This window comes from Odontesthes bonariensis, chromosome 2, assembly GCF_027942865.1.
Source record: "Odontesthes bonariensis isolate fOdoBon6 chromosome 2, fOdoBon6.hap1, whole genome shotgun sequence".
Classification (NCBI taxonomy): domain Eukaryota; kingdom Metazoa; phylum Chordata; class Actinopteri; order Atheriniformes; family Atherinopsidae; genus Odontesthes; species Odontesthes bonariensis.
In genome coordinates, this window is record NC_134507.1 from 22,778,100 (window position 1) to 22,793,706 (window position 15,607).

Consider the following 15,607-nt stretch of genomic DNA (forward strand, 5'->3'; position numbering starts at 1 on the left):
AACCAATGCATCTACAATAACAACAGCCTTCAGTTTGCACCCTGATGTGTGTGCACAGACAAAAACACACCATTGTGTGTATATAGCAGGGTACTGAGATTTTTTTTTTCCCCCACAGAGACCCTCTGCCTACAGTGTTCAGCATGCTGCATCCTCTGGATGAGATCGCACCAATTGTGTGCAAACCTTCAGGTATGACAAAATCTCGCATGTATTTCCATCTGCATCTTTTCTCTCCATCTGAATGATGAGTGGTGGTAATTTTTTATCTAAATGCGTGCGCTTTTTTGCAGGCCTGTTCGACGGCTCTTGTGTGCAGTATGCATCTGACTCCACCATGAAAATCGTGTTCACATGCTGCCGGCCTTCTCTTGTTGTATCATACGACTCTGTACAGGGAACACACTCAGTTTGGGCCCTGCGCAAAGTCACACATGATGTGAGTTACCTAACTTGTACATATAAAAACACATATACTCCACGTGTCTTCCCTAACCTCGAATCCTGTATGTTCATCAGGAGCGTTCCAAAGTCCTGAGGTGTGCATCAGAGCCGGTTGGGACACCGCTGGGTATGATGGCTTCAGGCTTCCTGACCTCTCATTTGCGTAATATGTCCCGCCTTGACTCCCCTGGTGGCAGTGCAGTGACTGGGCTCGGTCCTGGAACTGGAACAAGGTACTGAAAGGGAAGTGAAAGTGCTACTTCCACTTTTTTTCCTTTTTTTTTTTTTTTTTTTTTTCTTTTGGGGATATTCTTAAAGAAAAAATGTCAAAACTATCTAGTTCCAGCCTCTCAGATATAACAACTGCTGCTTTGTCTTGCACAGTTAGAGACAACCTTAAAATCAGCTGCGTAATATTGGCCAAGCGTTTTGATTTTAGCGTTTTGAGGTTATAATTTCACTATTTTTATATATAAAATCAAAAGTTAAGTAACATTATTTGTTGCAACCATGCATAGCCTTTACATTTGGCTTTTGCCAAGACTGTGACATAAATAGGAGTTAATTGAATTATATACGGTATATGAAGAATAAGCTTCACACAGTCTGCCACAGGTCTGTTGAAAAATGTACAAAATCAAAATCTGAAAAGGGAGAACAAAAGTCTTGGATGATTTAAATGTTGTGGGACATTTCCTTTAAAGCATGTGATCCTTTAATGTCGTCTCACCTCATTATTTGAATTGTTCCTCTAGTTTTGCTGTTGGCTCTCCACTGCACTACAGTGTTTTTCACAGTCATCAGAACAAGATCATCACATCGTCACCAGGAGTACACCCCCGGGTTCATTCTCCAAGTATATCCAACATGGCCGCCCTTAGGTGAGTTTGTTCCTGAGGCTCAGAACAGGTGACAGCTGGAGTAACAAACACCTTGGTTACATGCTAACTGAAACATTATTCCATCTATTCCTCCGTCCTCCCATCACAGCCGCGCCCACTCTCCAGGCATGGCTGCTCCATCCTTTTCAGGTGCGGCTCGCTTTAACGCATCGTTCCACAGCCCGTCCTCCAGGGGGCATCATGGCTTGTTACACTCCCCTAACAGCACTATCAATGAGACAGTTCTAATACCGGAGATGGAGCCCATTATACCTGACCTCTGCATGGAGCAGCTGTGGAGTGAGACTGTAACTGCTGGCTGTCACAGGTAATAACCCGTCATTCTGAATAGTTTAGGATTTTAATTTTATTGTGCTTAGATGTTTTGTTGCCATTTCACTATTCTATTCACTGCTGTGGTTTCATACAATTGTGATCATTTTGCGTTTTGCAGGGAGATGAACAGCCAGGCGTCAAAAGTGTTCTTGACCTCTGACCTCTGTGAGAACCGCTACCTCTGTTTCCTGGTTGAGTCTCATCAACAGCTCAGGTCAACAAATATGCAAACAATTTTATTTTATTTCATTCAGTATTTATTTTATCAAGATAAAGACGTAAGTTACTCAGAGAAGTCAGTGACAGTAAGTGAAAAAAAAGAGGTGATTTTGAAATAAAACGTGAAGATATTTACAAACTCAAGACTTTTACCTTTTAATTGCATTTTGCCACTATATTCTGCAGCAGTGTGACTAAATCTCAGCACCAGAACCACTAGGAACTATATCCCCCATTCCTTTGCCAACATATATCATTGCTTTTGATGAAAAACTCAATTCTGGAACACTGCAGAAAAAAGCAATACAAATACTGTACATCTAAGTTCTACGGCGCGGAAAGCCCATTATTTAGGAGTTTTCACAGAAACAATAATGGGGCATTTGCGCAAACTTATTTTTCTTTCTCATCATTACTTGCGGCCACCAGATGTAATGGTGACATCTGCATTTACACGCTGCCATCTTTGTGATTGTTTCCACAGATGTGTAAAGTTTATTGAAAGCAATGATACGTCTCAGCTTATCTTCCCCTCTGTCACAATCATCCCTGCCAAAGACGCAGAGCCTCTGCAGGTACGTTGATGTATTCATGTTTTTCTTTTGTTTGCTTACTTCTTTTTTGTCTTAGACACAATTGGCAGAGGTCACTAACCTTACATAAGTATCCAAGATTAAATTTGGATCACTAAAAGACATAGGAAAGAATGGTGTTTTGCTGTATGTAACTGCATAGTGCGCATGCTGGCCACTTTAATGCATAAATCGCTGTAGACTGTCCCAGTGCTTCTTTTCCAAATTTCTCCTTTTATGCTCTATCAAAAATACCTTATCAGTTATTAAAATATGTTTTAATATTATAGAGATCTGAGATTTGATTATTTTTCTCGACCCCAGTGTACATTGTTATATGTGAGCGAACAGATTGATGGGCTGCATATGTTAGTGATTTAGGCGTTGATTACAACATAAGCTATGCTGATGATGCAGCTTTATAATTGTAAGTTCCTTACAGCTTGTACGGACAACGCAGACAGTATATTTCAACATCTGTCCACAAGCTGTTGCTCTCCATGATGTCCTTGTGTACTTTCTGCGAGTGGCAACAATATTCCACTCAACACTACTGTTGCTCTGGATTTGATGCATTTGTTGAATTCGCATCTGATATATTTATATAAATTGCATATTGTGTTTTTTTTTTTTTTTACGTCACAGACATTTGAGAATCAATCTGTACGCAAATTGGATGTGCCAACAAATCAATATAGGCTGTTCTTTGAGGACGAAAGATCCACATTAGGCTTGATGGTGGTACTTAGTTGATTTCTGCTTGAAGTTGTGAGTTGTTAAATGTACTGTCCGTTACATTAATAGTTTTGTTGTCTTTGCAGTTTTATGTTTGTTAGAAATCGTGGTAAATTAATTTTATGTTTTGTGATGATTGGCTAATTCAAATTGGTAATTATTTCTGATTTGGTATTGCTGCGCACACAAAGTATTGATCAGGAGCAAGATAGCAAAACAAACAACAACCTATATCTGAATTTAGACATTAACATACTAACTATCAGTTTTAACAGTTACCCCATAAATCTTCAGAGTTAATTAAATATGTGACTAAAGCATGTTGGGGCTAACTGGATGTTAAACTGATTATTTCTGAATATGTATACATCAGTTGCTATCGTCTATTTTTACATACAACTTCTGAAACTTAATTAATTTAAGGCCCTTACTGATTATTTGATGGTGCTCTTAATCTTGTATCAAAGGTACAGTTTCAACAAGTAAACTTAACCTGACTTCTATAGACCACATAGTTTATCAAATCGATTGGTAAAGTATCCAATCCACTTTATTTATAAAGCACAGTTTAAATAAACACTAATGTGTTCAAAGTGCTGTACAATAAAAATAAATACAATAAAACATAATAAATAAATAAATAGACTGTCCACCCCACCCCATATAACATATCTGTGAACATAAAATCAACAGCCTACGTGGTATTAAAAGCCAAGGAAAAGAAATGTGTTTTAAGAATTAGACAGTGAGGAGGCCTGTCTAATGTGCAGTGGCAGTTCATTCCATAATAGTAGTTAATATGTTATTGGTTGATCATGAAAACGATGGTTAATTGCAGTGACAATGACACTTTGCTCCTCAGAATATAGATGTCATGTTGGTTCTGGAGGCCTGTGGCAGTCTGGTTCTTTACACAGGAATCACCCGAGTAAGTTACACCAGTTTGATACACAGCTGCCTTACAAACTGTAGATTAGACGTAACTGATGCTTCAGATAATCTCAGTGCCATCACTTGGGGATGGAGTCATGAATTAGCTTTCTTGGTGTCCCTCCAGGTTAGTAAGGTGTTTGTCCCCGGCCTCCTGTCACCCACCATCAGCCTGACCAACCACCTCCATCACCTCAGCACGCCAGTGGAGAACGTTAGCACACCCACTAATGCTGGCAGTCGGCACATCCAAAGACTTAATGAGGTACAAGCATGTGTTTTAGATTCACTGCACTTTACATGCATGGATAGGTTATCATTTTTCTTGCTGCTATCCAATAATCTATCTAAGAGACTGATTTCACAATGTCTGGTAAACTCAGAGTAAATGTATTGATTTAAATGATCTTTTTAAAAAAAAATTGAAAATAATTTCAAAGACTTTACACTTTGCTGATTGTACTTAGAAAACTACATTTATTTATTTAACATAGATCCACGTTTACCACTGATTTTACCATTTTTCCGTTCTCTTCTACTTTACCTGTAAGTTGTTCCTTCTCCGTCAGGACATCATGCCTTCACCGGTGTCAGAGCTGAGGAATCCAAATATTAAACACCATGAGGCTTCATTTTTGGAAGATTACACCTTTCAACAAACCACACCTTACATCCACGCTTTGCGGGACCCTGTTTGCAACCGGGTCACTCTGGTAAGTTTGCTTCTGCAATCTAATGAAGTTCAAACAAATCACTCTTGGTCACCTCCATCATTTTGATGTTGATTCATTCACACGTTGGGTCATTTTGTCCAGATTCTTTTCCCGTCAGCAGTGGCAGTTGCAAGGTCTGACTTTACAAGTAACAGATGTTATATCACAGACTTCGTAACCTTTTATAGAAGCATTAGATGTAACTTGAGCAGCACCTTTGATGCGTTGTCTAAAGTTGTGTCCCAAAATAAAAATAAAACTGCAGCCTTTCTGCACCAGAAACGTGTTTGATTTCATAGGTGAATAAGTTTAAATTGCTTATTGTGATTTTTATCATGAGTACTGAAGACTTCGTATTTCTATTGATCTCAGTAATATAATTACTGAGTTAAGTAATTGGATCTCAATGATGACTGATGGAATGGAGGTTCAGAAAACAAAATGCTTAAAGCCCTTTAAGGTTTGTTTCTGGTCAGTGAGATGTGTGTGTGTGTGTGTGTGTGTGTGTGTGTGTGTGTGTGTGTATAGGGGGGTGATTCACTCATATTTGTGAATGAGAACCACAAAGAAAAGCTATTTCTGGGTTTCTGGCTTCTGGGTTTGTCCTGTCCTGCCAGCCTCTTTAGTCTTGGGACCCCAGAGTATACACACAGACACAAACAGAAAGCTGTTTTTATTTCCCCTCATACACATTGACAAAAAACATTCTGTAAAAAAACTGCAAAACAGTCTGAAGACTTCTGCTCTTTGGCTCTGTTCACTGACTTTTTCTTGCAGCCCATCAGTCTGGTGGCTGATTGTTGCACGTGCAGCTCCAGCTTTGTGCTGTCAGAGTGATGGGTTATTTTCTCATCAGGGTTTCTCTCTTGAAAAGAGAGCAGGACAAACCCTGCTGGTCTGGGTGCGATCTTGAAGACAGCTATTCAACCTAATTCAAATAATATACTGTTGTATATATCTTGTGAAAAAAAAATCATAATTGCAGACTCACAGCTAAAGGAACTGTGGGGTTATTTGTTTGGAAATGACAACTGCGGCTGTGCTATAATGTTGTACTACTGTTTGCAGATTTATTTCAGTATAGTCTTCAGTATATATGTCTTTTTTAGCCACCATAGTGTTTAATTTTACCTGTTTATTATCATTATTTTTTTTCCAATAATGTTTTTCAGGAGTAAAGAAATGATTATAATCTTTAAAATTTGTGTTAAGGGTATTTTGCAAGAGACTTGCAAATCGTGATAAATAATACACATTTTAGACATTGAACATTACTGCCTTCCCCACATTTAAAACCCCTGTTAGATACAAATTTCATGATGATTATGCCAACCAAGTATTTTCTGATGTGCTGGATTTTTAATTAGCGTTTATCTCTGATACAGAGACTTGCAGAAGAAACTTCCACCTGTATGGTCTTTTTGTTTTTATTTTAGTCTTGAATTACTAGTGTTCCTGGCAGGTGTGTCTGTTGTACTTTGAGACAACTGATCATTTCACGCATCAATTTGTTTTTCTATTAACCTTGTCTGTCTCTCTGCTGAGGCGTTTTCAGGGCACATTTCTGTCTTTCATTGTAGAAAAAGCAGATATGTAAATGATAAAATTGAGCATTGATACATTTAATTTAGCTGCTTTAGTTACAGGTTACACTTGTACAGATTGGAGCATTGAGACATTCACCTTATAACAAACCACAGACACCGTTGCATTAGACGGCTATGAAATTGAAGCATAATGGTAAAATCTGAATTCGTGTGCATTATGTCTCTCTCCAGGAACTCAGCAGTGGCACGATGCTGAGGATCTCCGTTCCTGAGATTGCCACCTCAGAGCTGGGTAAGACACACACACACACACACACACACACACACAGAAATATGTTATATTCTCAGATATACTTTAAGTAGCACGAGAGAATTAGGCACATTTCTTGCTCTTTGGCTCCCCCTACATTGTTGTATAAAACAAATCTCCATATGAGCCCTGCACATGTACAGCCATACACATGAATATTTTGTCATATCGAAGAGGCCACAAAGGCACCATCAAAAGCCCACAAAATGTCAAATGACCATAAATCTAAGTTGTGTGGTGTGGGAGCGCAAACCAAAGTCGTGAAATGCGGTATCTCAGCTCCTGGGCGCTCCAAGGGAGTTTCCTAACCATCTTCTAGTTCTAAGCCCATCAAACATATTTGACCTCACAATGTCTCATTTTTGGACCATAAGAATACAGAAAAACAAGTATATACACACACACATTCTCAGATGAGTCAGAGCAGTTATGTCCTTGAAATTAGGTTTGAAAATTGCTCTGTTATACAGTGACGTATATGCTTGTCTTACAGAGGATGCCCTTACAAGGCAGACACACACACCCCTCAGATTATGATTGATCCACTACGTCAGTGTTTCACATAGCTCTGAGAGAAAGATCTAATGCATATGTACGTTTTTGAGACGAAATGCCGTTGACTGTTTTCTGTTCTAGAAATGTCCATTCAGCTCGTAAAAAATTGACATTTTGGCAGTTTCGGAAGTGTCTCAGTTTTGCAGCTGTTGACTAGAAGTATTTATTCCCACCTTTGCTATCCCTCAAAAGTGAAAACTAGTTGGTGACCAAGTACTTGAGAATAATTAATACCAGTTACATTTTATTTTCTAGCTAATGAAAGTGGAGTTCAGCAGGGTTCTCTTCTCTGTCAGTTACCACTGATGGGTCTCTTCAGCTCTTAACATCTGTTTTCACTTTGAACCTTCAAGATCTCCTCTGGCATTTGTTTATGGTTTGATTTTCATATATATATCTATATAGATATATATACATTTTTTATGCTTTTTTTAAAATTAATTTTGTCCTTCAGCATTATTCAGGTTTACATACGTCTGTATCTGGTCCTGCAGTATTTCTCCTTATTTAGTCATCGATCTTATGGATGAGGATTCTTGCTCTAATGAAATGGCATTTGTCCACCTCCTCTTTGACCTTTCCCACTTCGGATGTTCAATTTAGATAGCCTAGTGATGTTGATTAAGAATCTAATTGGTCGGAGTTGTTAGGAGCCACAGTAGCACTAATTACTGTTGTACTGGTTATTTTTCAATTTCCTTTTTCTCCTCTATTGAGGAGAAGATGCCACACATTGTCTAAACTGGATGTTTTCAACAGACCTTTTGTAAAACTTTTTGTTTCCTTGTATTTATCCATTGTCTCACTGTCTGCCCTTGGATGTATTTCAGTGAGGAAGTGCCTTCAGGCGATCCGGTTCATCCTTCCCAAGGAAGCTGCCATGAAGGTTGGTAAATATAATGCTTACACTGGCATGCTGTTTTCTTGGTGACCTGTTCATGTGGGAAGCATAAAGGTGTGCCGACTGTTCAGAAACCAGTTAGTTATTCATTACGAGTTTGATTAAAGAACTATTAAGTAATTAGTAATTTGCTTCATCTGGACTGTTTGGGTACAAATGTTGCTGTATGGGTGTACACCTGCCAAAAAAATAATAATAATAAAAAAAGAAATATGTGAGATAAACTATAAAAGCTTTGATAGAAAATTGTGTGAATGTGGGTCTGCATCACTCTGAGTAAAAAGCTGATTTTGAGAATAAATTTTTAGGGCATTTAAAAGGAGTGAATTTCGATATATTTTCCTTTGTTGGCAAATTTTTCTTACGATTTGAATAAACCATTTTAACTCGCTCGCGTCTTTAAAATGTGCAGGTTTTGGTGAAGTGGTACAACATCTACAACGCTCCTGGTGGTCCCAGTGCTCATGCAGAGTGGAACCAGTTTGTCACCTGTTTTTTGACATTGATGGGCTACAACACAGAGCGCCTGGCCTGGACTCGACATGTGAGTATTCTGTTGTGATTTCTCTTTTAAATTTGATTGGTATTTACTGTAGTTTCAAATGTTAAAATACACACATGCTTAATTAATTTTAGATAAGCCAAGAAACTATTTGACAACCCAAGAAAGGATCGCATTGGTTGCTGGGTGACTTCCTTGCCGTTAAATGTTATTGTGTCCTTCTCTTTGTCTGCTGCTCTTTTTTTTTCCCCAGCTCCATTTTGAAGTGCCTCTTTCTCCAGTGATTGCAGCCAAGAGGTCTCGTCCATCGGATGGAGGCTCTGATGAGGTGTGTTGTTTACAGCCAATATGTTATGATGTTTGCTGTACAATAAGCACCAATGGTCAGCTTTGATGACCAGTTTAAAATACGTTGTGGGCTTTGTTTTAAATTTTCTTTTGTGGGAGAGAATTGAATACCCATGAGAACCGATGTGTCCTGTGTTGAGCTACTGAAACAAGTGCTGTGTAGAGAACAAAATAAAGAGGTATCTGTGGCTGCTGAAGTGTCAAAGTTTATTTGGTTATCAAGTTTTCTATATAGGTTTATACAGAGGTTTATTATAGGTTATCAACCTTAAAGGAGTGACATGCAGTTTGTCATCTTAGGCAAACCGACCAGATCAAGCATAAACAGCCTTTGTTGTTCATGAGGTGTGTGTCCCAATAATTCTAAAGGAATATTAGAATTGTATTATATTTGAAATATAATCAGAAATACTATTCCCATTGACACATTTTGTAGATGGAGTTCCTGAAAACCTGAAACACTTAAAACTAAAGCCCAAACGGAGATATGGAAAACCATGTTGACAGAGACAAGGTTGTTCATTGTAGCTGAAGTAGCAGATCTATACTCTGCCTAGCAGTCTGAAAAACAGTCACACACATTTGTACTTGGGTCAAAATGGGCACCTCACACAGATGTGATGAGCTCCATACTGTAAACCTGAAACGCATGAGTCAAATTCAACTCAAGCTGCTGTGTTATGTAGTTGGAGGCCTTCCTATCCAGTCAGTAAAACTAGCATACCAGAGTAACCATTATTTACAGCGGCCGTCATGCCATAGTACTAAAAGCAAAGTTTATGATAGATGCAGTCCACAAAGGGGAAGTCCTACTCTTGAAGTTCACGGCTCAGTTGAGCAATAATTTACCACCTCTTCTCACATGCCCACTTGTTGTGACCCACAGACAGTAGTTTTTATTTACACATGTATTTTATTTTGTATGACTGATTACTTTTGGTAGTATTGTGGGTGGCTTTTATTCGTCTCCTCTCTCTGTAGGACTGGGACTACCTGTTGGCATCTCATTACCATCGGCAGATCAATTCTCAGCCTGTCTTTGGTTCAGTGGAATCAAATTGGACCAATGACAGTATCATCTCAGAAACTGAGGGCCTGTCCTCTGTATGTACCCCACTACAGATACATTTGTATAATGCTTGCTGTTTGATTTTGGATGTTTCTTGCTCATGTCTTCGTTGTTCTTTCATGCATCCTTATAAAATTAGCAATTTTAAACACAGTGTGCAGGATTTACCAGTATGGATACAAGCTGGCATGAAATTCTTGCAGAAAGTAGTTGATTCATCTATAGGATTATTTTAGAGTCTCCAGTGTGTGCTGCTGAATTATGATGCTTTATATTGACAGGTACTGATGCTGTTTACCCTACACTCATTGGTTTTAATTGGATAGACTAAAGAATAGAAACAATAGTTAGTGTTATATAATATAGTTAAACCGCACGTCAAACTACAGCCTCAATCACATCGTCCTGATGTGTGACGACAATCAACAGCTTGGGCTCCTGTTTACCGACTGGCTGTCTGTGGTTTCACGCAGAGCTTTGTCAGATTGGTTGAAGTTTGCTGATGGTTTCATAGATAGGCTTGTCACCCAGTGACTTCATAAGTAATTTTTACTTATGAAAGAAATGCCCGATCTTTCCCAAGTGGCTTATATGGAGGACTTCCCTGATGATACTTTTAAACAAACCATGCAACACATCAAATTTGCTGGAGTGCATCTGACCTGTGATGATAATTCAGACAAAAAAACTGGTTTAATTGAAAGACTGAGACAATAATATTAGTGTTATGTTATTAGTAATAATATCAGTTGATCAAAAAGGTGCTTGATGGCAAATTTGTGTTCTAATTGATATATTTTGTATGCTGCCCTTTACTACTATGTATTCTCTTATTTTTTTTCCTCATTTTCTTATCATGTAAGGCATCCTCTCCCTCCAGTCCATCTCTGAAGTTGGACAGTTCAGCCCCTCTGTTCCCTCACATCCCTGCCCTTTTCTACGTGCTCCATCTGCTTTATCAGGAGCTGCAGCTGGATGAGCTGCACAGAGCGAGAGCCTGCTCATTGGTCTGTCTGCTGCAACAACTTGCCAGGTAACCACCAATGTAAAGTACCTATTTTTATGTTTCCGTTTGCTGCAGCTGAGCAAATGGCATGATGGAAATCTGCGAGTGGGGTGTTGGTGTGATGAATTAAAATGTAGAGGAAAGAATAAACTCTTCCTTTAATCCACAATTGTCATTAAACAGGCAAGAGACCTGTGCCAATTATCACAGCAAATTCAGCCTATTCAAATTTTCCATCAGCTGCATTGAACTTTTAAAATGAGAGAGAAAGGTGAGTGCAGCTCATTGTTTTCAGTGAAAGTTTGTGTGTAATCAAGGCCCTTGATGATGTGTATGGAGAAATAAACTTCAGCAGATTGTCAAGTGACTCCTGTGATTGGTGATGATGATGATAAGAGAATAGGTGGAGTGGGAGAGTGAAGCACTCTTCAGAGTAATTGGCCTGTATTGTTAGCATGTGGGCTGTATCTAAGTATGCTGTCAATTTTTACACTCTGTGTTCTTTGTCAGGTGGGTAAAACTAAAACAATTCTTTAATTTGGCATTTTCGAGGATTCTATTCCTCAATAATTTGTCCCCATGCTTTGATAAATAGATTTGTTTGTATGTTCTATATTTAAATCTCATGAAAAAGGTATTTTTAAAAATTTGTACTAATGTAATTATGCAGTGATTTCATCAGTACGCAGCATCCTCAGTTTGAAGCAATTTCATAAGCTCGCTGTTCCTTTGATATCTTCCAGGGACATAGAATCCAGAAATATTTAACTCATTGCAGAAAACTGCATGTTTAAAGTTTCATTGTCTGTTTTTTTTTTCTTCTTAATTATGGAATGGTTACGTTCGCTTTTTATTACTCAAATATACCCAATTCTGTTTTCTACTTTAAGGCCAACTGCATGCACTAACTTCACAAGGAGATTAGATGCACACCCAAACCTGAGATTACAAACTTAAAGAAATGTTTTTGTTGGTTTGATAACTCATAGGTTGATGACTGAATATCTAAAAATGGACGGGATAAAGGATTTACATTACATGTATAGGTTTGAAGATTGCATATCTGTACCTTAATTGACATTGTGCCAGTGTACAACCTGCACGTACAAACACAGCTGGTAATAGTATGAGATTATCCACTTAAGAAAAACTATTGACGTGGAGCTGAATAGTCATGATTCTTTCTGTTAATTACTTCTGCTCTTTGTTCAACTACAGCCCAAAACAAGTTAAATGTCACAGTAGCTGTTTGAGAATGTCGAGCTATTTTTGGATTAGTGTTAATCACCTGCAGCAATCTAGCATCCAGCCGTGCAGAGGTAGACCTTATTAAATGTACAAAGCACCTTGTACAAGGCCAGTGATAAAAGTTTCATAACTTTCAAGTTGTGTGCATATGGAAATGCTACTTTTCTTTACTGTTGAAGTGGAAAAAAGAAAAATAATCCAACTTCTCTTCTGCTGTCCGCTGATGATTGTTTTGTTTTGTATGCAGAGACCTCCAATTGGAAGAGTATGTTGATCTGTACTGGAGGGACTATCCGTCACTGATGAGTTGTTTCACTGAGAGCTGCATCATAGACCAAGGTAGGACCCACAAAAGAGTAGTTTCTTTGTTTGTCTGCGGTTCCTTATCTTATAGGTCTACGTAACGCATTGTTATGTCAACATCTGTATCTAACTAGTAGTCGTCTTTTGTTGCTTCCCTTGTTGTAATCTGTAGGTGATAGATGAAGTGAAATAAATATGACAACTTCCCTTGTCACGGTCATTCTCCCTCCATTCCCTACCCCTCATCTCCTTTATTTTTCTGTTGTCTCAATCTCCGTCTTTCTCTCCTCCCTCCTCGAACGTTCCTCCTCAGCTCTAATCGGTCAGATGCAGCGTCCATCCTTCCTGAGGTCTGAGCCTCCCTCTGTGTTCAGCTGGCTCAGTCGCTGTTTGAGAGGGGAGGAGACCCCGCCTTTCCCATACCTGCCCAGCATCTGTCAGAGGACCAGGCTGCTGGTTCTGGTACGGCCAAAACTTCTGTATTTTCAAGGATAAGTTTTCACTTAGTTAATTCATATAGTGTATATTTATGAGACCCAATCATATTTAGTATTTAGATTTGTTTTGATTGTGTAGTTAAGACATCACAGTTAGGAACAAGTGGGAAGATGTAAGACAATAGGCAGCTACGTTTTCACATTTCTTATAACTTGTGGGAGGCCCCTCCTCTTTTCTTTTGTTATCACTGCGGGAACTGCCATCAGTTGTAGTTTAAAAACTCTTTTTATTGGATCTTCTTAGGGGGAACCGTCTTTGACAGTGATTGGTTAGACATTATTGCCTCATCAGAACCTTCCATTATCAGAAAAAAACAACGCACATTTGAACACTGGTAAAAGCTGGTTGCCCATATAAAGAGCAGCTTTTAATGTTAGTCTCTAAAAAGTTTAAAGTTTATTTTTCCTGCTTTAGCTTGAGAAATACTGCTCTAAATAGTAAGGCTTAGTTACATGATTACGTTGAGTTATAGATTCAATAGTCCTAAATAATCACAATCTCCAAAGATGTATTTAGAAAGAAAATGGAAAGGGAAAACCCTGCGTATTGAGTGTTACCCTTCATTGAAACATTTGTAGATCAGATGCATATGACAATTATTATAATGATATTAATATTTATACTGTGTTTATTTCTATTTTCTCTCAGAGTTATGCTCTCTACATCATTGGAAATGATAATGCTACCACGACAGATGTTTCGAAGTACCTGGTCAAACTCTCTGCAGGTATGTATTGCAACAGCTTTGAGGCTAGAACTCGTCCCAAGCACTTCCACCACATGGATGCTAGACTAAAAGCATTTTACCATGACTTTCAGTCCCATTTGAAATGCAGACAGCCTCCATCTTATTTTTATTTCCTTGAAACTGTGCCTGAGACTAAAAGTGAAAGGTACCTTTGTGTTTATCCTCAATTATTTTTTTTGGTTGCCTTTTATTTCATCCTGGACAGTGTGTGTTCCTCTGTGTATGCATGTATTGACGAGCCACCCTTATTAGCTGCCACTTATGTAGTTCCCCGCTTCAGGGCCTGGTTACTTTTGCTATGACAAAAACCCAATGCAGCTCTTAGGTGACAACCATCGCTGCAGGTATTTGTTTCAAATCAGCCGTTTTTTCACTGACCCAGAATTTAGCCATGACTTTGTTGCTCATATGCATTTTTAATAATAAAATAAATATATTTATATAGATTTGTGTCCAGCACTGTCTTTTGTTTTTCAGTTACAAGTAGAACAACAAAAAATGCCATCCCACATAAACAAAGTCATTCACTCATCCTTTATTCGCACCAAATTTTACCAGCTAATTGTGCATGCTTGAAAATTATATGAATCCTGGTTACTTCAGAATCTGTGAAAATATATATTAGAGCCATATTAGGCCTCGGGGGGTAAATTGATACAACTGACCACATTCCCTGGTTAACAGCTATTTGCCTTTTTCTCCTTCACTCTCATTCTTTTCAGGCCAGAAGTCCTCTGCGACTGAACCACACTTCAGAAGGTAATACAAGCTCATAGGAATGAGATGAATGATTTTTTTTGTTTTAGCTTTTTAAGTAACTTAAAGGAATAGTGTACATTAACATTTACAGTCATTTTACTGTTTATTGTCCTAATCACAGTAAAATGGATTGAAATCCTTTTCTTTGATGTTTTTTCAAAGATCAGTAAAGACCTTTTAAAGAACATTTCAAACTTCTATCCTTGAGCAAGTCAAGTGCATTTTGAAACTAAACTAAGACAATAATTTTGAAATGGCCACTCATGTTGTCTTTTATTTATCTTCCTGATATTGGCATGTTTTGTTTTTTTTCTAGACAGAGCAGTGTGAAGGTTAAGTTTTCCAGTGAGAGTTTGGCTGAGCAGCTGGTGGTCTGGCTCACCTCACAGGGTAAGAAACGTTATTTTTTTGGGGCAAAAAAAGACATAGATGGAAACTAGCATTATCTGGGGTGCAGACACTTTGTCTCAGAAACATGTCTAAGATTGCACCATCTGTTATCAACTTACTGCAATCCCTCTTATTTTACTCTTTCCTCTATACAGTCTCTATATGTTTAATGTCTGAAAGTTGGATATAGAGACACGAGTCCAGAATATGTTTCAGCAGCCATGTCTGTTCCCACTGTGTATTTGAAAAAAGCTCCAAGCTTGTCCACTATCTGCCAGTGATCTCAGGTTCCTCATGATGATCAAGAGGAGAAATGGTTTTAAGTTCTTCCTCCTTGCTCTCTGTTTTGCTCCTGCCCTACATCCTAGTAGTCTCCTCTTAAACTTATTTGAACTTAGGGTTTTATTCCCAGCATTAGTTTGGATTTTATAAAAATCAGTCAGCTCCTTTGAAATGTAAATAACTTTCCCTTGGCAATCACCAGCAGAGGTCCCTTATGAAATAATTAAATGAAAATGATTAAAAAATGAAAAAGTTTAGTAGAAAATCTCTGAAAGACAAAAGAAAGAAAAAATTTATGACCAGAACTGATG

The 15,607-nt window shown here is 38.2% G+C and overlaps 1 protein-coding gene across 3 annotated transcripts in view; it reads left to right on the top strand.

Annotated features, from left to right (window-relative positions):
- anapc1 (anaphase promoting complex subunit 1) overlaps positions 1-15,607 on the top strand; it is a 46,470-nt gene that overhangs the window by 4,028 nt on the left and 26,835 nt on the right. For 2 of the 3 annotated variants that reach the window (XM_075479794.1, XM_075479803.1), the window contains exons 7-27: positions 119-192; positions 294-439; positions 520-677; positions 1,200-1,325; positions 1,435-1,653; positions 1,780-1,875; positions 2,365-2,455; positions 4,050-4,115; positions 4,245-4,382; positions 4,687-4,830; positions 6,609-6,669; positions 8,073-8,128; positions 8,556-8,687; positions 8,899-8,973; positions 9,975-10,097; positions 10,926-11,095; positions 12,564-12,655; positions 12,933-13,081; positions 13,766-13,844; positions 14,588-14,624; positions 14,941-15,014. In XM_075479794.1, the coding sequence (XP_075335909.1) occupies positions 119-192; positions 294-439; positions 520-677; positions 1,200-1,325; positions 1,435-1,653; positions 1,780-1,875; positions 2,365-2,455; positions 4,050-4,115; positions 4,245-4,382; positions 4,687-4,830; positions 6,609-6,669; positions 8,073-8,128; positions 8,556-8,687; positions 8,899-8,973; positions 9,975-10,097; positions 10,926-11,095; positions 12,564-12,655; positions 12,933-13,081; positions 13,766-13,844; positions 14,588-14,624; positions 14,941-15,014 (2,306 nt within the window). The remainder of the gene's footprint in view (positions 1-118; positions 193-293; positions 440-519; positions 678-1,199; positions 1,326-1,434; positions 1,654-1,779; positions 1,876-2,364; positions 2,456-4,049; positions 4,116-4,244; positions 4,383-4,686; positions 4,831-6,608; positions 6,670-8,072; positions 8,129-8,555; positions 8,688-8,898; positions 8,974-9,974; positions 10,098-10,925; positions 11,096-12,563; positions 12,656-12,932; positions 13,082-13,765; positions 13,845-14,587; positions 14,625-14,940; positions 15,015-15,607) is intronic. The other variant, XM_075479811.1, reaches the window with a different exon arrangement.